This window comes from Mustela nigripes, chromosome 4 (assembly GCF_022355385.1).
Source record: "Mustela nigripes isolate SB6536 chromosome 4, MUSNIG.SB6536, whole genome shotgun sequence".
NCBI lineage: Eukaryota > Metazoa > Chordata > Mammalia > Carnivora > Mustelidae > Mustela > Mustela nigripes.
This window is the reverse complement of record NC_081560.1, coordinates 26,285,145-26,312,243: the sequence shown is the minus strand read 5'-3', so window position 1 is coordinate 26,312,243 and position 27,099 is coordinate 26,285,145. Positions and strand designations below refer to the sequence as shown.

General features: G+C 39.5%; 1 protein-coding gene across 1 annotated transcript; it reads right to left on the bottom strand.

Annotated features, from left to right (window-relative positions):
- Positions 1–1,101: 1,101 nt before the first annotated feature.
- GPR37 (G protein-coupled receptor 37) lies at positions 1,102–21,199 on the bottom strand. The gene is made up of 2 exons (XM_059396481.1): positions 19,474–21,199; positions 1,102–2,369 (listed from the first exon to the last, which is right to left on the bottom strand). Exons 1-2 carry the CDS (start codon positions 20,497–20,499, stop codon positions 1,551–1,553), a joined length of 1,845 nt encoding a protein of 614 aa, XP_059252464.1. The 5' UTR covers positions 20,500–21,199; the 3' UTR covers positions 1,102–1,550.
- Between the last annotated feature and the right edge of the window lie 5,900 nt (positions 21,200–27,099).

Genomic DNA, 27,099 nt, shown 5'->3' with positions numbered 1-27,099 from the left:
GATGGACTAACCATCCAGTTCTCTTACACAGCCTTTCACAATCTCCTTTGATCTGGTGGGCTCTCTCTCTCTTCTCTGATCCATCAGGGCACATTCCACCTCCATAACAGGTCCCAGATTATACCATTGTTTTTTACATATTTTATCTTATTCCTGCCTTTTCCTCCTCCTCTTGCCTGGTTTTGTAAAGTCTGACACTAAGCTTTGGTTACTTTTATTTACTACAGGTAATAGCAGAGAGCGTTTTCTATATTATGTGCTCAATCTTTCCTGATTTATAAAGTTGACTAAATATCATGAGAGACACTGTGGAATCACAATTGTTGATATGTTCAGAAGCTCAAACCAATCCTTGAGAAGTTTTCCAGAGATGTATTACAGGGATCTGTAAGAAGACAATGGTGCCTTGTTTTCATTCCCAAATCCCTAGAGGCAGGCATCCTACACAACCACTGGAACTTAAACTGAGGGGAATCAAAGAATTCAAAAGGAGAGGGTTAGTTTTTTTGTTGGAAGCTTATGGAATATCAGTTTAAAAGTAGTATTTAAATATTCAAGTGTTCTAATCAAGATACATATTTTATTATCCTACTACTGTACTTTCATTCTCTTAAAGAAATTAAGTCACACAGACTTAACCAAGTTTGTTTTTTAAAAGGAGAAAAGCTAGAATTCAGAGTTCTTCAAAGGTCAATGTTCAGAGGAAATTAGATGACAAGTGCATGGTGTTTTTGTCCTTGATTCTGCTTATAATTCATAATTACTATGGAGCTCTACATGCTAGTTCAGAGATAAATAATAATAACTCTGCTGTCTATTTATTCATATTTTATAAATATTTGGAAGGAATTTTTACATCTGTATCTGAATATTAAAAATACAATTTTGTCTGAACATACAATATAGTTTTATATGAATCATGCATATAAAATAGTACTATTAGGAAAGCTGTTTCTGTAACATGGTGATTACCTCCTTAAAGGAAAATAGAATTTTAAAACAATAAGGCTGTTTTTAAATTGTGCGTAGAACCAGTAATTGTGTATTTAAGGCAATTAAGATATTTATTGAATCTTGGTTAAAAGTAGATTCACAATGACATTAAAGAATAAAGCATAATTTATTTGGTGCTACTTTGTGAATGCTTCTTAACTACAAATCATCTCACGACACCATATACAATATACTTTCAATCACAACTCAAAATAACCTACAAAATCACATGGCTATAATCAATATACACTGATTATATTTTTAAAAGAAAAAAAGTTAGCAATTAATTAAGTTAAGGTGCAGTAACTTTTTTCAAATAAAATATTAGCACCATACCAGATAAAATGACCTAAAACTATTGGCCTCCTCATATTTCTTAAATAACTAAATATAAACATTTTTTTCAAAGCACAAATATTAATTTGCAGAATCAGTTCTACAGTAGTTAATATTTCTCTCTTTTGATGCATTTTTTTCCCCAGGAGGGAAAAATACAAAGTAAAAACTTTCACAGGATATGAAAATCAAATAAATCTAACCGAACAAAACGTTGTCCTTCAGCAATGAGTTCCAACAGAAGCAAAAGTGGACATTTCCCTGCGTATGGTACTAAAAGGTGAGAGTTCAAGTTCTGTGGTATATTCGTTGTCATTGTCATCGCTGGTTACTGTTGAAGACTTCTGAATGCACTCTTCACAGCAACAGCAACAGCATTCCATAAAGGCCCGACTGAAGGGTTTGCAAAGACAGAAAAGGAGGACAGGGGTGACACAGGACTTAAAGAACAAAAGGAACTGGCTGATGATATAGAGCAAGTCCATTGTCTGCTGAGAAACCCCTGTGGCCATGTAGGCAGTAACAATGTTGCAGATATTTTCAGGAATAATGCAAAATCCATATAAAATGGTCAGAGCCACTACTGTACAGTTCATCTGGCTTTCCAGCTGAATCTGTCGTTTATTCCCTCGGGTACAGGCTTTCTCTGCTTTGCGGATCTTCCTTGCAGTCACCAAAGAGCAGGTGATGGTGAAAAGTGTGGGCAAACAGAAGTAGCAGCCAAAGTACCACCAGAGTCTTGCACTATCATAGGTAAGGGCTAGAACGTAGATGGTGTCTGGTAAATCTGCAGAGACCTTGATAACACAGCGTTCTGCCGGAGCTCGGCCACTAAACCCCAAATCCTCCTTGCTCAGCTGGCGGAGAACAACTTCTGGAAGCGCTAACAGTAGGGCACCAACCCATATAACAGCAAGCTTGGCTGTTGTCGAAGAACAGTTCTCGATCATTTCATAGTACATCTGCACGTTGGTGGCTGCCCGGAACCGGTCTATACACAGAGCACATAAGGTGAAGGTAGTGACTCCAAGGGAAGCAACCTGTGGGAGGAACACGGAACACATTTATTCTGGGTGATCTCTGAAAGATCATAACATGAGGCAGTAAATACAGATCAGCAAAACAGAAAAAAAAAAAAAAAAGTACAATTTCCTGGAATGAAGCATCGGTAATTGGGTTGGTGACTCTAGCTGAATTATTATGAAGATAAAAATAGGAGGGAGGGAAAAAAAGAAATGTAGTGGTCCAAGGGTCACGGAGTCAAAAAATTTTACAGTTGGGAGGACCCATAAGGATCAGCTAGTCCAATACCATTTTATTTTATTTTTATTTTATTTTATTTTATTTTATTTTTTAAGATTTTATTTATTTATTTGACAGAGATCACACGTAGGCAGAGAGGCAGGCAGAGAGAGAGGAAGGGAAGCAGGCTTCCCACTGAACAGAGAGCCCGATGTGGGACTCAATCCCAGGACCCTGGGATCATGACCTGAGCTGAAGGCAGAGGCTTTAACCCACTGAGCCACCCAGACGCCACCCCCCCATTTTATTTTAGAAAAGAGCACAGACACTCCAATAATTTCAGTCACCACGAAAATGCCTGCCACCAGAAGGTCCAGATAAGGAGTAAGGACAGTTGAGTGTATCCCATTTTCATTACTGAAAAGGCTGGTCATGTCTTCCAGTGTGTGGGTCAATAGCATGCCCCCCACACAGGAAACCTTCAAAACCTTATTATTTCCAACAAATCAGATGAGTAAAGATCTCCAATTTCTCCTAAATGCAAAATAAAATGTTTTGGTATTATTTTCAAATGCATGCACTTATGGAAAGCAAAAAAAAGAAATTCTCCAGGAGTCAAAATCAATGAAAAAACAAATGCCAAACAGGTCCTGGACCCCCCCCCCCCCCCCATGTTGCATGCTTGCCCTAGGGACATCTGCCAACCCTGATGAGAGTTTCAAGTTGGTTTTAGTTAGATGATGGGGCAGGTGCCCAAGTACACATAGGTAGGAAAATAAATCTAGAGCCAGTGTACATGAGGATTTAGTCAAAGATTCCTTTATGAATTGGGAACTTCCTGAATAGTGACATCTTCATGGGTATAAAGAGAAAAAATAGAGGGACATAGTAGAGAAACTTGTCTGCATTATATGATTTGGATCTAGGTGAACTGGAGATAAAAAAAGAAGAGCAAATTCTAACCAGGAGGCCAAATTTACACTGGCCTAAGGCCAAAATTCACACCATCTATGTGGCTAAAAAAATAAAATAAAATAAAATAAATTATAATTTTAAATTGTCCAGGCACCTGGTAGAAGAAAACACAAAACCTCTCTGGAAGAATGCACTTTAAAACCAGGTCTCAGAAATCCACAGACAAAATTTGAGGGAGCATGGATTCACAATTAAAAATCACAATATGCAAGAGACAATCCATCACTATGAACTTATGTTGCCAAAAGAAGCAAGTTACAGGATCAGGCAGGTATAAAATAAGTACATTTATCATGAAGTAAATACACTAATCAAATTTAAGGTTATATGAGATACCTAAAGAATGTCAAAAGATAGGAGATATAAAAAATAACCATGAAAATATGCAAAAAGGAGTCAGATACAAGGTCTAGATGTACCAGCCATAGGAAAATTTCAGATCAGGAAACTCTTTGATGCTGACCACATAGAGCACTGTATCCAAACTCTTATATGCATATGGCCCAGACAGCTAAATAAATCAACAACTAAAAGTTAAGAGCCAAAAATATGTACATATTTTTTCACAGAGAATATAATTGCATATTCCTAATGTAAATATACTATCATTCAGTAGCCCATAAAATATTTACAAACATTCTACGTACGCTCTAATGGATACACAGACTTGTATTCAACACAAACATACATTTAATGTTATGGCCTCTGGCCCAAGCGCTCTGCTAGATACTGGGGATACAGAACAAGAAACAATTATTTCCCTCAAGGAGGTCATAGTCAACCAAAAGGGGGAAGGTAGTTCTCAAAGTCACAAGATAAACACAGTAATCATCTGGAAGCATCAAATTTACTCAGCTATTTACAGGAAATTGAAGTAATTTAATGTTTAATAAATGTAGTCATTATATATCTAAATAAAGACAATGAGGGTAGACTGTAAAATGTTCATGAGGTTTAAGATGAAACAGGAGACTAAAACTGTAGATGGAAAGGATGTTTTGGGGTGTACCCTAGGCTCTTGGGTATGTGCATCTACTCTCCTCTGTCTGCTAGTGGGAATGTTTAAGAAGCACAGCTACAGGTCATGCCTTGGCAAAGGGGCAAGGAAACATATATATAATGCTCTTGTCTTGTTTTTTAGGACTCAAAGGGATCATGCTGAAAAAAGGAAAACCATTTGTCATAACAATTTTGACACTCAACACATTAGTTGTTTATCTCCTACACTCAAGCTGTCACTCTTCCCAGAATGATGGCAACTTGCCTCGCGAATTCTATGAGAGTTCCAATGTCAAATGTTCTCCCCTTTTTTAAAAACACGCTAAACATTAGTCAGTGTCTACGGGTTCCACCACAGAAAATAAGAACATTGCACCCATGCCCTGACTATACTCATAACTCTTAGTGGAGACGGTCTGAAAATGAGATATAATGAGGGCTTAAGTGAATGAAAAGCAAAACTGAAGAAGAAGCATGACTCACAATCTAGATCAGGGCAGATCAAGACAACATGGTTGAGCTTATAACCATGATTCTTGTTCAAAATCTTGAGGAAAGTTTCCCATAAATACCAGTGTAAGAAATATCCATCCAGTATGACTGCCATAAAAAGTCACCTCTCCATACATCTCTTTATTTTTTTAAGATTTTTATTTATTTATTTGACAGAGAGAGACAGCATGAGTGAGGAGGAGCGGCAGAGGGAGAAGGAGAAGCAGACTCCGCACTGAGCAGGGAGCCCTATAGAGGGCTCAATCCCAGGACCCTGGAATCATGACCTGAACTGAAGGCAGACGCTTACCTGACTGAACCTCCCAAGCAACCTCCATACGACTTTTTCAAATTAGCTTTGAAATTAATGAATTGTTCGCCTTGATAGAAATTTATTTTGCCTCTATGCCAGAGATTCAAAATAATTCTAAAATTGAGGTCCACACTATGCAGCTGTCTTAAGATCAGATTATTACTTTCTTAATGTCAGTAATTGCCACACTTTGCATGGAAATCTGAGGACTGGCTGTTTTCTAAAGGTCTGCATCAAAAGTATTATTTAGAAATTGCAGTATTTTATGTTTTTGAAACTTCACATTTATATACTTTTCAAATATTTTGATTCATTCCTCTATAAAAATGTAAAACAAAACCAAAAAATCCTCAAACTATCAAATGTACACAAATCCTCAGCAAGGTTTTCTGTGCCATCTTCACTAACGCAAATCTTCATGCACATTTCTCTGTCAACCACATATCCAGAGTCAGTCCACAAATAACAAAGCTATAGAGCTTTATGCTGTGCATTCGCTCTTAAAATTATGAATAACATTTCTACTGAAACAATAGCTTGGTAAGACAAAAATACCAGCGAGTCTGATGAGAGACAATCTCTTAGAGGCTTGGTACATCCATTTCTTGGTAGTTTTCGATCATTATTTACAAAGAACACGCAACACTCAAGAGATAGCATTTTCTTCCTGATTACGCTCCTTATTTTTTTTTTTAAAGATTTTATTTATTTATTTGTCAGAGAGAGAGAGAGTGAGAGCGAGCACAGGCAGACAGAGTGGAAGGCAGAGGCAGAGGGAGAAGCAGGCTCCCTGCGGAGCAAGGAGCCCGATGTGGGACTCGATCCCAGGACGCTGGGATCATGACCTGAGCCGAAGGCAGCTGCTTAACCAACTGAGCCACCCAGGCGTCCCTACGCTCCTTATTTTTAAACACAGAGTTTTAAAATATGGACCAGGGGCATCCAGGTGGTTCAGTTGGTTAAGTGTCTACCTTTGGCTCAGGTCATGATCCTGGGGTCCTAGGATCTAGCCCACATTGGGCTCTCTGCTAAGGGGGGATTCTGCTTCTCTCTCTGCCCCTCCTCCTGCTCTCTTTCTCTCAAATAAATAATAATCATAAATAAAATAAAATCTTAGAAAAAAAAATCTGGACCAATTATCATAAGAGCTAGCATTTATACACCTAACTCCCAGTCTGTTACAAAGCATTTCATGAGAAGGAATAACCAATGAATGTGGGTGGACATGTATTAAGACGCGTGTGTTACATTGCCTCTCCTTAGATATTTATAAACTGTGCTGCATATCCACTTTCAATTAGAAGATGTTTGCTGCTTCAAAAAGCAAAAAATGTTTTCTAGGTTCAATATATATTTCATTGCACATGACAACAAAAGCCAGGGCAAATTTTAAGCAACATTTACAGGTGCTCCAACTTTCACTTAGGAATTCTACCCTGTACTTTATATGAAGAGGCTTAGTTCTTCAGCCATATTCCCAAAAGCTTTTGGACTGAGCGCCAAATGTGTTTGAAAGAACATGTTTGATCTGTCGTCCTCTTGACGCATCATCGATTGAGGGAAGCTTCCCAGGTTTCATACACACATTGCAGGAGGCTCCTGGACCCAGCTTCCTGCTGTCAAATCATACATCTCTCTGGTGGTGTTCTCCTCAGCGAGGAACCGGCTGATGCAGGAAGGTCACAAGAGCTAGGGCCTCTGAGGAAAAATGCTGCCCCCAATGCAGATAACGCTTACTACATTGTTGCCAACAGCAACCGCAGCCCAAAGGCCAGTCCTAGATATCTCCTCCCTCCTGCTGCCACCGCCTGCAGTGCTATTACTTCAGATAGTTTTCTGCAAATTCACTTCTGCACATGATTTTATGATGTGAAAGAGCAAGAAAGGTACAAAGCTCCTGCTCAGTACTTTCCCAAATTATTTATAGAAGGCTTTAAACCTTTATAAAGAATCAACCTCAGAAATTAATTGATAAAACTCATCTGGATCTTGGGTATGGGCTAATTTCTGCTTTTTCTGACATAAAATCTACCCATGCAATTAAAATTGCTCAATGTTGGGGTAACATGAGAAGCTTTCAATCACAATTTTTAACTCTATTTGTTTACTTACAGCTCATTGGAAATTCTACCCAGATGAATGGGGCAATTATATGCAATTATAAAACTATGTCATAAATGCTGGATCTTCTGCATTTAATGACCATATCTAATTGCTAAAATTCAATGTCACGAAGAAATTTGCTCTTGGGAGTAAATCTAGTAAGGGGTAGTTTTTTGGAAGCAACATCCGGAGACATGGAATGAGTAAGATGCAGTCTCCTATTAATTAAACTGCAGTGGGAGAAGTAATTAACGTCCACAAAAACAGAACTATAAACACTTCTCTAACAGACAAGACTATTAATTTTGAGAATCAAGATCAAAGGAAAGCTGGAAGCAGAACTTCTTAACTATTTGGGGAAGAGAGATATAGAGCATTTTGAGGGTGTTGGCATCAAAATACACAAGCCAAGAGAATAAAAATAAACAACTCTAAAATCCTTCTTTAATACCCCAATGTCCTGCGTATCTCTGTATCCCAGAGGAACAATGCTGCGGCGCCTTCAGCTCCGACCCAGTCAACATCCAGAGCGGTGAGGCTGCTGGCCGCTGCAGCCACCTGTAGCATGGTGTCCAGGCATGGGACAGACACAGAGTCCCGACCTGAGTACTCAGATGGGAAAGCAGCAGCTGCGGTGCCAAAGTATTCTTCCCACTGTCCAAATTCTACTTCAATACAAAATCAGGCCATGAGAAAACCTGGGCCACCATATTCACTTTGTACTACATTAAATTCCTGTTCACTCAAAATGATAGGAGGAAAGCACACACTGAACGCTTTATGAAAAACCGTAAGTAAGGATCTTGGCAGGAAGACCCTGAGCTATGTTTTAGTTGTTGCTCCATTTCTCAGAAGCTTACTGAAGACAGATAAACAAGAAATTTTTTTTTTAAGCTTTATATTTTTTTGTTTTTTAGAGAGAGACGGAAAGAGAGAGAAAGATAGAGATAGTGGGAGAGGGGCAGAGGGAAAAGGAGAGGGACAATCTCAAGCAGGCTCCATGCCCTTCGTGGAGCCCAGGGCAGGGCTGGATCTCATGACCCTGAGATCACGACCTGAGCCAAAATCAAGAGTTGGACGCTTAGCTGACTGAGCCCCCTAGGTGCCCCATAAGAAACCACTTTCAATAAGAGCAAGCTATGAAGGTACAACTCTTACCAAACAAATAGTATCTTTTGCTAAATTTTTGATATAAATCAGTGGTAACAATGATGGGGGGAAAAAGACCAATGTACTTCCAAGCAAAATTTCTTTCATATGAAATTGAGTCAACATGCTTCAATACAGCGATGGGACTAGAATATACTTTATAAAATAGGGAAATTTCTAACCAAAGTCATGACAACTATACTACAGCTTAACTTATATTTTACCTCAAAAAAGATGTTTAAGCACATCTATTTCTGTGCTGTCCTTTGTATACAAGTAACTCACAAAACAAGGGCATTATTGTTAAGAAAACCCATTCATTTGGACCATGAATGATAATCTATTGTAAGTCTGTGGTTACAGGCCTAACAATCAGTCAGGAAAAAAAGCAGGAGGAGCACAGGGTAGAGTTTCCTTTGAAACTCTAAATGGCTTGAGTTTGCATGCCTTTGGCTTCCTCTTGCATTTTCCATAATCCTTATCCTTACAGCACTGCAGGGCAACTTCTCCAGCAAAGACACTTCTTTGATCACCAGTGGGGAGAGCGTGTTTATCAGAGCCTCTGCTGTGAATAAGATTGTCTCTATCAAAAGGTCTTCATTTCAGAATGCATGATACTAGGGTAGGAATACACTTCCATTAGTGTTTCCAAACCCAAACAGAGCAAGTAGAAGAGATCTGCCTCACCCCTTACAAACATGCATGGATGTTTAAAATGAAATAAAGCTATTTAGAGCTACTCTTCCACAGTCAAAGAGAAGGCTTCTTCCCTTTTTCAAAATTAGATTTAATATGACACACCCACATATCATATATATCCATTTATTTCAATGATGCCCAACATATTTTATCTATACTTGACACTCAATGTCATGGAAAAACAAAATATTTGAAGGCATCAGCTGTCCTTATAGTCTCATTCTCCACCTTCCACCCTCTTGCTTAAGCTTGGTAACATGCTCTTCCTTATTTTAAAAACAAGTGAGACTATTTAAAAGCTAACATACCATCTCCAAACTTGTACTGATTTTATAAATCTTTCTTTACTTTTTTTTTTTTTAAAGATTTTATTTATTTATTTGTCAGAGAGAGAGCGAGCGAGAGCCAGCACAGGCAGACAGAGTGGAAGGCAGAGTCAGAGGGAGAAACAGGCTCCCTGCGGAGCAAGGAGCCTGATGTGGGACTGGATCCCAGGACGCTAGGATCATGATCTGAGCTGAAGGCAGCGGCTTAACCAACTGAGCCACCCAGGCGTCCCTCTTTCTTTACTTTTATAGTCCCACCTTGACATAAAGTTTCCTACCAATTGTGACATCTGAACTGCAGCACAATATATTTCTTTTGGAGAAAAAAAAATTACAACTTGTCCAAAACATTATAATTTGGTTGCAAATATGTCAATGCTCATTAGTATAAAAAGTACCAATGAAGCAAGATTAACATCATTTGACCTAAGAGGGAAGCATTCTATTGAAATCAACAGATCTTAAGGAATCTATTCTCAATAACAATATTTATCCCACGCCCACTGTCCTTGGTATTACTGTGATGTTTCTAATCAATCTTAAAGTGACCTGCAATTTCTGCTATTCACCTAGAGGTTCTGATGAGTTTCCAAAGAAGAGTGATAAATTTTCACCAGTTTTCCTTTGTTCTTAATGACTTTAGTCTGCACGACAGTAAACCTAAACTAAAAGCACATTCTTCATCCATCTGTGGTTGGGTAATTATAATTTGAATGACACCAAGAAATAATATTTTAAGACAAAATTTCTCTGCTCTTAATCAAAATTCCACCCTTCGTAGTCTATTAAGGAAGTAATAATAAAATTAATTCTTATTCTTAATTATTCTTATTATGAAAAATAAAATTCTTCCTTCAACCCTCCTATAAAAGGCACGTATCTCTAAATCTCAAAGCTTTGCTGTGAGTTAACAGAGGCTTTTCTCAAAAAGGAGAGATTTGAACCCAGGCGAAGACAATGAAGGAGGAGAAAAGGCGCTGGAGGTGGGGGATGCTGAACAGAAACTAAAAAATGGCCTGGAAGACAGTCATGGACCTAATGAAAATGACTCATTCCAGTCCTGGATCAAATCACTGACCTTGGCCTCGTTAATGCTATACCCACTCAAGCGTGCTGACAAATAACATTAAAAACTATCATAAATTCACAAACCAAAAGTATTCTGTCTCAGGAACAAGCCTGGCAGTGTGATTATATCCTGTGTTTTATAGAAGTTTTATGGAAAGTATGTATACCTACTTTTCAAATAGACCTATATCTGAGATTGCAGCAACCCCATTCTCCATTCTACCTTGAAATTTTAGATGAGATCATCTCCTCTGGCACGAAGAATATCATTCTAATTAGGATACTTAAGAGTTAGTCTTGGCAACAAGGTTGAGTTAATTACTGGACTTAGGCAGGTCAATTCTTGGGAAGTAAGAGGACCAGAGAGCCCCCAGAGGGAGGGAGCAGGAGTGCAACACCAGAGACAAATCTCACCAGAGAGCAACCTGCCCCTCACTTTCTGCACATAGTCCACACCCCAGACACAGATCCCTGGGCTTCCAATGTGACATTGTTAAATCTAGTAAAGAGCTAGTAAAGGTGGAAACATTCTGTCAAGATCCATGTAGTGTAAGGGTAAAAGGCAAGGTAGATAGACCTTCACCTACTCAGCCTGGAAATCATAAACCCAGATCTATTTTGCTTTCCCAGACATACTTGCATCCTTTTTGCTGTTGAAGGATGCTTTGTTGATATAACCAGATACCTTGGCAGTTCTTGGGAACTCAGGATAAGTCCTCACTCAGATTTTGTGCTTGAAATATTAATCCAATTTTGAGAAAGTCCATTGTTTATGCTTCCCTTTCTATAACAGGGTTAAGATATCCATAATAGGATTTAACTTATCTCCCATTTCAGCCTTTCTTCCTAGGTTCTCTAAGATCAAATTAATTTTTTTAAAGATCTTATTTATTTATTTGAGAGAGAAAGAGAGAGAGCGAGAGCGAGAGAGCGTGTGTGCAAAAGCAGGGGGAGGGGCAGACGGAGAGGGAGAAGCTGGCTTCCCACTTATTAGAGAGCCCAATGGGGGACTCAATCCCAGGACTCAAGGCAAAGGCAGACACCTGACTGACTGAGTTACCCAGGCACCCCTCTAAGGTCAAATTAAATAATAGGTACATTTTTGAGATTTTCAGAAGAATAGGACTCAAATGTACTATTATAACACTGTTAGATGAACCATTCATTTAAGTAATATTTTAAAATTTGACTTATGTAATTCTTTATGGCTAATAAGGACTAATAATTCCAAAGTAGAGACGGTCATCATAGGCATTGTATTCTAAATAATAATTCAGAATTTTGTGTTCCAAATGAAATTTCTAGGGCTATCCCATCTGCCAATTTATCTTGCCAATGATTTTTTTTAAGATTTTATTTATTTATTTGACAGAGAGAGATCACAAGTAGGCAGAGAGGCAGGCAGAGAGAGAGAGGAGGAATCAGGCTCCCTGCTGAGCAGAGAGCTCCATGCGGGACTCGATCCCAGGACCCTGAGATCATGACCTGAGCTGAAGGCAGCGGCTTAACCCACTGAGCCACCGAGGCGCCCTTGCCAATGATTTTTATGGGCTTCCTATCCCACAAAAGATTGAGAAAACAAGAAAGCAAGAATCAAAAGATTTTTATATTTTTATCTTTTCACCATGGATCTAGGCTGAATAGAATTTATAAAGACTAATAATATGAATATGATAGAAAAAGAATTACGAGTGAGCACCATTTTCTCTTGAGGTAAGTACAGTTCCCTTGAAGTGGGCACAGTTTTCCCTAATAAGTACAACTGTGAGCTGACTCATTCCAGGACCCACTCCTGACCTTCCATAACACCTTGTTTTAACCTCTAGTACAGTACTTACTACCCTGTAGAACATTACTTGACTTCTCCATAACTTTAAAAGCAGTAATGCATCTATGTTACTCATCTCTGGAAACTTTCCCTCCTTCACTCCCACTCCTCCTACACCCATCCCTACCTATGATCATATCCAACAGAGTAGAAAAGCTCAATAAATGTTTGATGAATAAATGGATAGTAAATAAACGAATGAACAATGACATACATGGAAAAGGATTATAGAAAATAATGAATTATTCAAACTATTCTTTAACCAGTTATTGGGTGCTGGGGTTTTGCATATAATCCTTCCAAGCTGAATGCCAGCAAGTATCTTTAGAGGGGAAGTAAAAAAAAAAAATCCATTTCTGTGTGTACTTCACTGACAAGATTTAGAAAAGAATGACATTCTCAGTATAGTCACTAGTTAAGGAAATTATTTAAATTTTACATTTGAATATCATCAAACTTCTCTCTCTTATACAGAACCCAAATTCAGGAAACTTCACCATATACTGTTCAATAAATGGGATTATAAATAAGAACTCATTCTATAACTTTTTAAATCTTTTCTGTAAAAGTCATCGGCTAAATATTTTTGCTTGCATGGGAATGTAGGAAATGATTATAAAGGGATTAACAGTAAGTCACAAAATATTTGTTGAACCCCATTCGCATACATCGAGTTTATTTTCCCTGAGAATATTATTAGTGACTTTCAAATTGCTCATAAAACTGTAAGTTTCCACTTAAAAGTCCATCAGAATATGTAATGGCTAACCCACAACTCAAGTGAATTTACCATCTGTCATGATAAATGTGCTATTACTTGAGTGTAGGGGTTCTAGGGAACTCTGTGTGGCATCACATACCTGGATGGTAAAACATCTTCAGCTTCCAGAACCCTTCCTTTCTTACCTGTCAGTTCTAACTACAATCTAAGGCAATGAAAGAGCCATCTGTTTCACTCAGTTTAAAACCAGTATTTCTAATGCCATTGGAGAATCTGGCTCTTTTCTTCTCAAAACATCGTAGATCTTTCCCAAATGATCCGTGGTCCAGAAGCCCTGGTGAGATGCATTCCCTTTATCCATCCTCTACTCTGATGCAGGAATCTTGTATCCCAGTAAAATAAAAGTACAGTTAGGGCCCCCCCAGGTGGCTCAGTTGATTAAGAATAGGACTCTTGTTTTTGGCTCGGGTCATGATCTCTGGGTTGTGAGATTGAGCCCCACCTCGGGCTCTGTGCTGGGTGTGGAGCCTGCTTAAGATTCTCTCCCTCTCCTTCCCCCCCCTCCCTCATTCAAAACTTCCAATTAATGTCCAAATAGAAATAAATATTTAGTGGTGGATCTGAATCAGATGATACACTGACTGACTGGCTTTCATCAAGTAATGAGCAAAGATGTGTTCCAGTTGCCACATTTAGTGCCTGAATCATTTGGCTTTAATCATTTGTAAGATTCTTAAAGGAATGGTGTGATAGGGAACTCCTATGCAAGTTTCCTATTGCAGTCCACACCCAGACCTCCATATATATCCATCTCTTTCCCTCCCTCTCCCTTACCCCTCTCTTTTCACATATAACTATCACTTTGTGTATAGTTCTGTTTGTTTTTTGTTTCTTGTTTTCTTTCTGGTGACTATTTGATAAGCCAGTTGAAAATGATGTGTCTGTTAGGATGGCCACCATCCACTCAGATTCTCTTCTCTCCTATCCCCTTTTCCTTCCATTCCATCTGCCCTTGATCCTTAAAGGACTTACCACTAGGCTACAAAGGCATCAGAATTCTAGAATAGAAAGAGAGAAGTTATCAATTACAACATTTCCCAGTATGTTTCCATTCATAGCAACATTAAATATGATAAAACTACTTTCTAGCAACAGACCCTGGAAGCTGGCTACTCTCCCCAAGCCTTATGCCAACAAATTGAAATAAAATAAGAGTAATGAATGTAAATTGCAAAGACATGTAATTTCTGCTGAAGAAATGCCTCCTATTTTTCTACACAAACCCAACTCTGCCCAAAATGCCACTATCTCCTTAAGATTATGCTAATACTCAAGCTGTGTGGGGGAAAAAAAAAGGAACTATGGTAGAAGAAGAAAAGAAGGCAGAAGGGAAGACAGGAGAGAAAATTGAGAACATATCTGAAGATTAATAAAATTAACTGTGGTGCAGTTACTATGGAAAACAGAATGGAGATTACTAAAAAAAAATTTAAAGGGGTGCCTACATGGCTCAATTGGTTAAGCATCTGCTTTCTGCAACAGGTCATAATCCCAGGGTCCTGGAATTGACCCCCACATTGGACTGCCTGCTCAGTGGAGAGCCTGCTTCTCCTTTTCCTGCTGTTGCTCCCCCTGCTTATGCTCTCTATCTGTCAAATAAATAAATAAAATCGTAAAGCAAATTAAAAATAGAATTATCATATGATCTAGCAATTTCACTTTTGGATATTTATCTGAAGAACATGAAAACACTAACTTGAAAAGATATGCAACTCTATGTTCATTGCAGCATGATTTGCAATAGTCAAGATATGGAAACAACTTAAGTGTCCACTGATGGATGGACAAATGGGTGAAAAAAATGTAGTATATGTACATATGTATGTGTACATATACAGGCACACACACATATATACATGCACTGGAATATTATTCAGCCATTAAAAAGAATGAAATCTTGCCTTTGTAATAACATAGACAGACCTCAAGACAAAATTTTGCTAAATGAAATAAATCAGATGCAGAAAGACAAATACCATATGCTCTCACTTATATGTGGAATAAAAAAAAAATGACACACACAACAAAAACCTAAAACAAAAAAACTAAGCTTATAGATACAGAGAAGAGATTGGTATTGATAGAGGCTGGCAGTTCTTGAAGAGTATCAAGATACCAGCTTCAAGTTATAAAATAGGTCATGGGGATGTAATGTACAACATGGTGACTATCGTTGATAATACTGTATTACATATCTGGAAGTTGTTACAAAAGAAAGTAGATTTTAAAAGTTTTCATCAGGATGCCTGGGTGGCTCAGTGGGTTAAAGCCTCTGCCCTCAGCTCAGGTCATGGTCCCAGGGTCCTGGGATCAAGTCCCACATTGGGCTCTCTGCTCTGTGGGGAGCCTGCTTCTTCCTCTCTCTCTGCCTACCTCTCTGCCTACTTGTGATCTCGCTCTCAAATAAATAAATAAAATCTTAAAAAAATAAAAGAAATAAAAAAAACTTTTCGTCATAAGAAAAAATAATGTTGTAACTATGTAAGTTGACGGATACTAACTAGAGTTATTGTAGTGATCATTTCACAATTATACAAATATCAAATCATACTATGTCATACACCTAAAACTAATATAAAGTTATGTCAATTATACCTTAATAAAAAATAAAAATTAATTGTGAATAAAAGTTTAAAATAACTAAGAAGTATTAAAAATAAAAACTGGAAAAGATGAAACAGACTACTATCAGAAAGGTAAATCATACATTATACATCAGTAATAAGATGTGTGGTTATAAAAAAAAAGCCAACAAATAAATATAAGTAAAAAGTGAAGAGAAGGTAAAATCTAGATCATAAGAGGAGATAAAATGTCAAATAATTTTCAGAAGTCTTTGGTAAAGAAGAAAAAGATTGGGGGGGGAGATTTTTGAGAAAGTTTTTATTTGCAGTTTCTTTTACCAGTCTAAAACATTCTGTGATTTAAGAATATAAAAAATATAACCTACATAGCTTAATTTCATCACTAAAATAATCACCTTTGACACATTAAAAAGTGCAATTGGCTCAGATGATTGCAGTTTTTAAAAATTTAGTGAGTTACCAACTCTGGAACTTACTGTTGATTTATGAGAAGTAAGATGAAACTTAAGAATATAAAAAGTTATAAGTTTCATCATATAGCAAATGATGATAACTGGGCTTATTTCTTCTCTACCCATTGGATATAAAAATCTTTTTTAAAAGATGGCAAGGAGCAGACATAAAAAGAGAACACTCATTGGACATTCTTGCCACATAGATGTTTATCTAATAAGCAAACTTGAGTTGAGGGTCTGGCTGCCACTGACCAGGTGTAAGTGTTTAGGATGATCATTTCTCTTCTCTGGGCCTCATGTTTCATCTTTAAGATCAGGAGGTTGGATCAGAGTGCCATCTGGTTCTAATTTAACCTGAGAATTCAAAAGCCACTGGGGTGTAGCCCACGGCTCCTGACCCAGATTGCCCCCCCACAAATTCCTTCGGGTATAAAATGTTGACCCCCCCCCCCAAGTGGTAGGACTCTTGGTGGCCGGTGGCTCTCAGGTGCATCCCTCTCTAGGAATTGCCCTTCAGAGACATCCACCCAGATCAAGGTTATGGCCTCTTCCTGGAAGCAACTTCGATCCAGTGACTGATCCCCTCAGGAGACATAAAGGCTGTCTTGCCTCAGTTCAGGACATGCGACAAGGCTCTCCAGCCAGGGAGCTCCTATGGTGTCAGCGGAGGACTCTGGCATCTAGATCACAGTTCGACTTCTCCCTCTGCCCAGTCCTGCCTCCTTCATTCCCTACTAGGTGTTGAAGATGAGCACATGTCCCAGTAAAGTTCCTGCAAACCAAACGTCCACATTTGGGTCTGTTCTTTGGGGAACAGGATATGGAACAGTCACTAAATCTCTCTTCTGTGAAAATAACGTGCCTCCTAGAGGCAGAAATGTTTGACTTTGAAATTTGGATTGTATTTCCTGTTCTCATCATCAGGAATTACAGAACTGATACTACTATCCAATAATTATTTCCACAAAACATACTAATGCATTACAAAATTATTTCAGAAGAAGAGGACAGAAATGTAGAAACACTACATCTTAAGATTTTCATTCATTACTTTAACAGTAAAAATGCATATTACAGTCTAATTTTTAAAGAAAAAATTAGTAATTTTTTTTTTCTAACCTTTGCTTCTCTGAGCAAAATAAAGTGTAGTACTAATAACTAAAATAAAAAGCAGGGCTATAAGGAAGGGGGGAAACGCAGAGGGAAAAATAACAATAGTTGTTTTAATAATAAGAAAGGTAAAAAAAAAATCTTAAGGAGCAGAGAATTAAATTTAAAAATGAAATAAAAATGAAAACATACATTTTAAAAAATCCTCAGAGTTAGAGAGAAAGAAAATTAAAAGACATACATGATAAATACCATCACTCAAAACACTTAAGTCTCATAAACTAACCAAAGTTTTTATATTCTTTTCAGAATTTGGATGGATTCCTTTCTTTCAAAGTCTTTTTTTTTTTTTTTTCTTTAAGAAATGGGTAATCTTTTTTTTTCCTTTCCCCAGGCTTTTTTGTTTTTGTTTTTTCCTCTTTACATTGTTTTTTCCTCAACTGTATAAAGGCTTCATCATGCCCAGTACATTTTGGACAAGACACTACACTTCTCTGTTACTGGGGGTAACTCTCCTGTTCACCCTGTAGTTTACTTTTATCTCATTCTTGCATTTGTCAATTTCTTCTGCATTATTCCAGCAAACAATAAAGAAATCTTAAACCTTGACCTTGAAAAGGCAATTGATAGACATTTCTCCTACATAAATTCAGCTACCTCCCCTGCAATTCAAAAACAAATTGTCTACCCAATAAATTAGATATTTCAGAGCTACTTGGAGCCTGGCAACAAGAGAAACCCTAGGTCTTGGTAAAGTAGCAACAGCTGATTTAGTCAGCATGGAATGATTCTGCATCTGATCCCTGCCAGGATAACAGAGGGTCTTATTTACTGTCTCTTCCCTTGATTTTTCTAAGTAGGTACTGTTTTCTGTTTACTTATCCCCTAGCTTTAGGCCCTGGAACAATGTTGAACATAGTGTCACTGGCTCTGGTGCCAGACAGGATCAGGGGCTCTGGAATATTTACAGTTTCCCTTCTTCTGCTTCCATAAATGAAATGGGCAGTCTGAATGGAGGAAATCAAGGGCCAGCTGGCTACAAACACAACTGGCAACAAAGCACTTGGGATCCTTCCAAGAGCTGGTGTTTAAAGAGAGGCCATTTAAAGAGCAAATTCCAACTACCATAATAACGGTTCAGGACACTAGCTGTAAGATGAAACAATAAAATTTTACTCAGCAATATTTCTGTTTCCAAAGTTTAGAACCTATTATATGCTCCCTTCTTTTTAAGAAAATTTTCTAGTCTTAGTCAATCCTTAAAAGACCAATCCATTACATCTTAACAAATGACAAATATATATTATATACTTTGAGAATGTATATATATGAATTCTGTGCCACAATGGCCAAAGTGTTATTTTTGCTTAAGCTCATTCCTATAAAATCAATAAAACTGTTAAGAAATTGAGAAGCAAAAGGAGAGAAATAAGAAATGACACAAGAATTTAGATGGAATGGCATGGCTGACAGCCAAAGAACACTTAAACCAATTTGGGAGGTTATTAATATATCATGAAGCCAATTGACAAAGGCAGATTTCCTTTGTTAAATAAAAAAATATTTCCATTCTGGTATTTAAGAAAGATTCAATAATCTTCATGGGGAAAAAGCATGTTGGAGTACTACTCAATAAACAATACATGGTTTTTTGTTGTTGTTGCTGAGTCCTGGTAATGACAACCATAGACTGGCTATTTATTAACCCTAGAATCTCTGATAGGTGCCAAATCAGAAATATGTATGAATGCCATATTCAGCGAGAGAAATTTAAAATGTAAATAATTCTATACATGATGAGACCATAATCATTTCACAATCCAGGAGCAGATGAGTTTGAAGGTGAGCCAACCAAGCTGCCTCTCTTTTTCAAAGATTGAGAAGAGAAATGGAGTAGGGACCCAGAAAAAAAAGTAAAGGGGTTCATCAGCTAGGTATGTGCGAGGCATAGCTGTTCTGATGCTATAAATCCCAGAAACGGGTAAAGCCAGTAGATTGAGACCCTCTGGAGGGCATTACCTCGATATAGGGCACAATCTTGCAAGAGAAGTCCTCCAGCAGCCACTTCTTGGTCAGCTCGTGAAAGATGACGAGCGGAAGACAGAAGAAGATGATGAGAAAGTCCCAGAAGGCCAGGTTGGCCAGGAGGGAATTGGAGATGCTCCGCATGTAGTAGTTGTGACACACGATGCACATCACCGCCAGGTTGCCAATGATGCCAGTCCCGAAGATCACCACAGACAAACACATGACTGCATAGGCTCCGTATGACTCCTGGGTCAGCGGGTAGAAGGGGTTCTTGAGTCGCAAGCGCCGGTTGGTGCTGTTCCCCCGGCGAGAACCCCCGCGTTCGTGGACCTCTTCCCCTGAGGACCCATTCTGGGCCAGAGCCCTGCCAGGGGGTGCGATCGTCCGCCCTTCGTGCCCCGACGGTCCATTGACCATCTTGGGTGGGGTGTCGTGGTGGGAACCCTGGAGTTTCCCGCCTCTCCTTGGCCAGTAATAAAGGTCGCTGGCTCCGGGTTCTGTCCTCACACTCTGCTCTTGACTGTGCCCAGAAATTGCAGCGCCTCTGGGACCCTTCTCTTCCCCCTCTGAGGTCTGAAGGAAGAGTTGGAGAGCCGGAGGGTTCCCTCTCCCCAAAGTTCCAGGGGGCTCCTGACCCCAGGCACCTCTCCACCTCCAGGCTGCAGACGACCTGGCTGGAGGTCCCGAGGGTTCCGAGGCCCACGCCTCAGCCCCTCTTCCCGCACCTGGGTCACCGCTCCGGGAGGCCCTTAGGTTCCACAAGGGCGCCGCCCGCACAGCTGCCGCCTTCTCCTCCTCCCTGGGCGCACGGGTTAGCAGAAGGTCTTCTGCAGAATTTCCCAGTCCCCACGCGTCCCTGCTGCGACGCTGGCTCAGTGCAGGTGAACAGTTTTCCCCCGGGCAAGTTTCGTTCCTGGGCGATGGAGCGGACGGGAGGGCAGGCGAGGCAGAAACCTTGAGGAGTAGCAGAAGCAGCAGCCGCAAGGTGCGGACAAGAGGCGCGCCCGGGGCCCGCATGGCTCGGTGAGGGCGCACCCTGCAGCCGCCGTTCCTGGTTAGGACCGACACCTGCTGCCTAAGTTGCTGCTGAGAGTTAGACTCATGTCACAACTCACCCCCGCCCCTGCAGCGAGGGACGGGAGCTTACGGGGAGGCTGGGGGATGGGTCTTGGGTCACAAACCCTCCCCCTCTACAAGCCTTCCTCTTTTGGCTTTCCGTGCATTTCTCGGCCAAATCCAACCCGAGCGCTGCGTATCCCCAAGGTTCAGAGAGGGAATCGCTGCTCCCGGTGGCTGACCTTGGAAAGTTGCAACAACACCTGACTGTTGATTAATGTTGCGACTGGGAGAAGCCCGGACCAAGCCCCACGTTCCTCCCTGCCTTTGGGTGGTTGCCTTCTTGGTAACAGTTGCTCTGCCTATTTACATCCTTCCCATAGCGCTTTATCCAGTTGGTAACAGTTGCTCTGCCTTTTTACACCCTTTCAATACCGCTTTATCCAGTTGCAAGCCGAGGTCGCTAAAGGGAGAGAAAAACAAGTTGCCCTTCTTCAGATGACTGGCAGCCACAATCCCGCTCCCTGCTCGCTGGAAACAGGTAGCCAACAGCCGACGCCGCGCAGATGCGCCGCGGAAACTCTTGCCCCACCTAACCCCAGAGACTTGAGAGGGTACCGCTGCCGAGGAGAAGCGGGATTCCAAACCCGCGGCCACTGTCAAAGTTGCTTCTCCTCCTGCTCAAAGTTGACCAGGGGGCGGCGCGGGCTGCAGGGCGGCGCGTCCTCGCAGACAAGGGAATCGGCGGTGGTGGGGGTGGGGAGGGCGGGCGCTGCTCCTCGGTGGACGGTGCCGGCGGCCGAAGGAGCTGGTTGCGGCGACAGCAGGCGCAACCCGGGCGGAGAGTGTGGTGCCTGGAACCGCCGCGGGCGAGGCGGTGCATGGCCGGAAAGGGGGAGGTGGCCCGGCCTCTCCCCGCCGCTCCAGTCGCTGCGCGCGCGGGCGAGACCCAGCGCTCCGCTCCTTGCTTCCTCCTCCTCCTCTGCCTCCTCCGAGAGAGGCTGGTTTGTGGGGAGACTGGATTCCCTGGTGGTTTACGACTCACTAAACCCACACACGTTTCATTCAAGCCCTTTGTAGCGGCTTGCACTCGTAGGAGCTCGAAGCCGAGAGGGAACAAGGGCGGAGGCGCGGAGCTAGAGATGGGCGGGACCCGTTAATTCCCTAGATGTCGGAACCAGCTTGACAGGTCCCGGAGACCCGTGCTCTCGCGTCCAATCCGCCGCGGCCGGTGCGCATGCCCAGGCCTCGGCCCCGAGGGAGTAGTAAGGTGAACCGCTCACCTCCTTGTATTCCCAAGAGCTGAGACGCGAGAGAAAGGAAGCTCAGAGGTTTCAACCGTGGAGAAAGAGCAGTTCCGACAGTGGGACGCTGAGCGAAAATGTTCAGGATGCACCATTCCCTTTAACACTGAGTTAGGAGGAATGCGAACAAGGGTTACTTAGAACGCCCGGAGTACAAAGGAAGTAGTTTTGTTTTGTTTGATGAACTAGTGGGAAATGACAGGTGGGCGGAAATTAACTTGAAACAACTGCCAGTAGGGCTGACCATGCTTTTCAACCTTTACAATAAACCCTCCACCTCTGCCACAGTTGTTCAGGGTATACTTAATAAGACAGACAAATATAATACAAAATAGATAAACCGATTCAAAGAGAAAGTGATACAAGAGGGAATAAATGCAGTTTGAAGTGAAAAAAGGCAACATCTAGAAAAACAGGAAAAAATACAATGAAAAATACGATGCCAGTTGTGGCGAGTATATAGACTAATGGCCCTCCAAAAGATGTCCACATCCTAATTCCTAATACCTGTGAAGATTTTAGCCTTATTTGGCAAAAGGGACTTTGCAGATGTGATTCAGTTAAAGATCTTGAGATGGGAAGAGTATCATGAATTATCATTCAGGTGGGTCCACTGAAATCACAAGGGTCCTTACAAGAAGGAGGTAGGAGGGTCAGAGAGACCTCGGGCAGTGAGCCAAGTAATGCTGGCAATCTCTGGGAACTGGAAAAGTCCCTGACTGCTAATTTTAGACTTCTGACCTCCAGAACTATAAAATAATGAATTTGTGTTAAGCCACTAAGTTTGTAATAATTTGTTGCAGCATCAATAATAAACTAATATACCAATTAATCTGAAAATGTAGACAGCAGCAACAATTTTTTTTTGGTATGTTACATTGAAAATTATATATATATATTGTGGCTTTTTTTTCCCCAGCATAACAGTATTCATTGTTTTTGCACCACACCCAGTGCGCCATGCAATCTGTGCCCTCTCTAATACCCACCACCTGGTTCCCCCAACCTCCCACCCCCCGCCCCTTCAAACCCCTCAGATTGTTTTTCAGAGTCCATAGCCTCTCATGGTTCACCTTCCCTTCAAATTTCCCCCAACTCCCTTCTCCTAACTCCCCTTGTCCTCCATGCTATTTGTTATGCTCTACAAATAAGTGAAACCATATGATAATTGACTCTCTCTGCTTGACTTATTTCACTCAGCATAATCTCTTCCAGTCCTGTCCATGTTGCTACAAAAGTTGGATATTCATCCTTTCTGATGGAGGCATAATACTCCCTAGTGTATATGGACCACATACATCTTCCTTATCCATTCATCCGTTGAAGGGCATCTTGGTTCTTTCCACAATTTGGCGACTGTGGCCATTGAGCAGCAACAATTTTATTGAAAAAATATTAACTACCAAAAATAGCTCAAGAATAATTTTTTAGTAACCTAAAGATAACCGTAACATTAAAGAAATCAAGTCATTCATTCATCATGTTCTACCTATCCAAAAGCACTACACATTATCAAATCCTAAGGAGTAATTATACTTTATATGAAATGTTTCATAACTGCCCAATTAATTTTATGAAGTCGTAATAACCTTAATATCAAAATTAGACGATTACAGAAAAAAGAAAAAAAGGGCTAATAGCACTCATTTATACATTAACTAATTCATTGACATACAATAATTAATTATCTCAAGTGCCTTAGTCCATGAAACAAATATTCTGCTCATGTTATACAGAAGAACAGTGAACAAATGAAAGGTCTGCTCCCTCTGAATTTATATTCTCTTGGGGGAGACAGATAATAAACAAGTACATATACAATATGTCAGGTGATGATTACTATGGAGAGAAGAATGGAGAGTACGGAAATAGAGGAATGGATGGGGAAAATCTGTTCTTTTTAAGGATAGCCAGTGAAAACCTTTCTAATAAGGTGATTTTTGAATACTTATAAACATATAATCCAATAATCCCAAATAAAAGCCTTACAAAGCCTGTTTCTTTTTTTTTTTTAATATGGCATAAAATAGGGTTTATCGCAGAAATGTCAGGATAGCTTAACATTTAGAATACTTTTTAATGATTTACAAAAGCAAGCAATTTATGAAGTTAAGGAAAAAACATATTAATCTCAACATGCAGGAGAAGCATTTGGTTAAATGCAATCATCAATCATTATTAGAACTATTAGCAAACTAGAAGTAGAAAAGAAGTCTTCTTTAATATAACAAATGTTAATTTAAAAATAAAGCAAACATTTATGTCAAAATAGCAGAAACATTCCCTTTAAAATGAAAACAAGACATGGATCACCTCTTCTATAATCAGCACTGTACTGAAAATACTTACCAATGAAATAAGACAAGAAAAATAAATAGTTGTAGTGAAGAAGTACAATTGGTGTTTTTTGTAGATTAGATAAGCCTACATACAAAATTTAAAGTGAATTAACATTTACATAGGTACTAGTTGTAACTTACCAGATATCAAGACTTACTTAACAATGGTCACAAAAAGAGCATGATATTGGTGCAGGGAGGACCAAAGGCACAAATGAAGTAGAACAGAAGACAGGGGGGACGCCTGGGTGGCTCAGTTGGTTAAGCAGCTGCCTTCGGCTCAGGTCATGATCCCAGCGTCCTGGGATCGAGTCCCACATCGGGCTCCTTGCTCCGCAGGGAGCCTGCTTCTCCCTCTGACTCTTCCTTCCACTCTGTCTGCCTGTGCTCGCTCTCACTCACTCTCTCTCTGACAAATAAATAAATAAAATCTTTAAAAAAAAAGAAAAGAACAGAAGACAGGGAAGCATGCATAAACTTATGTGAGAATTTGATATAGCAAGAAAACTGCCATTACAAAAATGATAGTTGAACTAGTCAATAAATGGTACTGAAATAAATTGACAATCCATAGAGGAAAAATAGTTATATTTCTTTCATCATATTATATATAAAATATATTTCAGAATAAAGATCTCAATATGGAAACCAAGTATTTAAAACATTGAGAAGAAAATATAGGAAAATGTCATTATGAAATAAAAGTGGAATGGTTTTACAGAAGAAAAAGTACAAAAGATAAAATGATAAATATGATTTACTTAAAGTTTACATTTCTAAACCAACAAGGAAACTGTCAACAAAGTTAAAATCAAGCCACAGAATGGGTGCTGGGTGTGGTATAGAAGAAGTAGTGAGATCTAGTGCTGAGAGAAAAGTCTAGCTCCAGTGGGTCTTTTAAAGACCCAAAACATGCTATGATACAGGTTTATAACTGCCCACTTGAAATATTTTATAGTGTGACATTGAGTACACTCACTCAAAGCTGAATTATTATTACACAAGTGATCATAACAAAATGATATAATTTCTATGAATTTGCAAGCACATTGGTAAAACTCCTGAGAGGACTTTCCAAGGTGGCCCCCCTAGCAGTATCCCTGTTTTGGAACATACTTATAAAGGCTTGCTCTGGGGCTAACAGGAACAAATATGGAAGCACTCACACGTGTTGTGGACTTGAGGTTCTTCACTATCATTTTATCATTTTCTCTCAAGTAATCCACATTCTACAGAGCTCTTTGGAATTTACTTTTTGGTCTGCAATGGGACAAAAGGACTAGCTTCCAATATCTACAAAAACACATGCAAATATAAGAAAAAAAGATTACCTTTAAAAAGATAGACAAATGAAATCAGGAATTTCACAGAGGAGGAAACCTAAAGGAGCATTAAAAGTGTGGAAATATGTTCAACCTAATAATTAGAGAACTTCAAATTATTATAACATTTTACCTTTATTAGACTATAAAAGAGAATGTCAATATCCACCTGTTTGAGAGGACAGGAAAAAAAATGAGACCTGTCATAATCTGCTCTCAGAAGAGAGTAATTTGTCAATACCTTAGAAAGTTGATGATGTTTATACCTTGTGAATATGAAATACTACCCATGACAATAAGCCCTAGAGGAGCTCTTGATGTGGGCATAAGGATATATTTATACTTGTTTTTAAGAATAAAAAGAATGGCAACATTGCAAATGTCAATCAATATAGGAATGGAAAAATTAATTGTAGTATATTTATAAAAAGGTCAAACTAGATTTACACATATCAACAAGGCTGAATCTTAGAAATATAAATGTCGGGGGGCAGAAGCAAGATTCAATGTCAGCTATACTATGCTGCCATTTATGTAACTCTCAAAGAGAACACAAAATACTATGTTAAAACCATATATGATATATCATAAAAGTATCAAATATATAGAAGGAAAAAATACACATCAACTTCAGAATATTAGTTACCTCTCAGGATAGAGGGATGGGAATGGAATGAGAGAGTCTCTACTCTAACTATAATTTTTGTATTTTGTTTCTTTAAAAAAAATTCAGGAGGAGGTAATTTGAGTTAATTATGGAACAAGAAAAAAGTAGTTGCTAAAATAAAATCAGAGATATTGCCTCCCCTCTTACCTCATTAGTTTGAAGTTTGGGTTTACAGAAGTAAGCTGGTTTTCTATCCTTTTACTCTAGATCACAATAATGTGTCACTAATTTTCACCTTTATCCAGAAAGGAATCCAAACTCAATAGGGAAAAATCCCTTTGCACCCCTCCCAGAAACCCACTGTAAGAAACACATGCTTGCCCAGAGAAGGGCATCATTTTCCGAGTGGAAGCTACAGAAGAACTAAGGTATCCAGCTTGGGGAGTTGCTTAGGAAAAACCTAGAGGAGGGGCTGCCTTTGCCTGTCTGAGATGATACCTCCTAATTCATAAGAAGCCCACCTGAACAATAGTGCCTTTCTATTAGGAGGGTGGCCAAACCCTGGCTCCTTTAGTAAAGGTTTTCTGTGGCCATAAATAAGACTACAGAGAGCTTCAGCCATCCTGCTGGAGTCTGGAACGATGTAATCATTTATCCTCTTGGAAACCACTTTCTGATCTGTAAAACAATGATAGTGATACCTGCTTTCAGCTCTGCCCACCCAAGTCAATATGATGATGAGGCAAACATAAAAAGACTTCATAAATTGTACAATATTTTCTTTGTTCCTTTCACTATTCAACTATTTGTTGCTACTAGCAAAATTTAAATGACTACAAGAACATGTAAGCCATGAAGGAGATCATGCTTGTTAAGTGAAATTCTGAAGTAACAGAATTATTTGATAAGAAAATTGCAGAAGGGGGAGCCTGGGTGGCTCAGTTGGTTAAGAACTGCCTTCAGCTCAGGTCATGATCCCAGAATCCCAG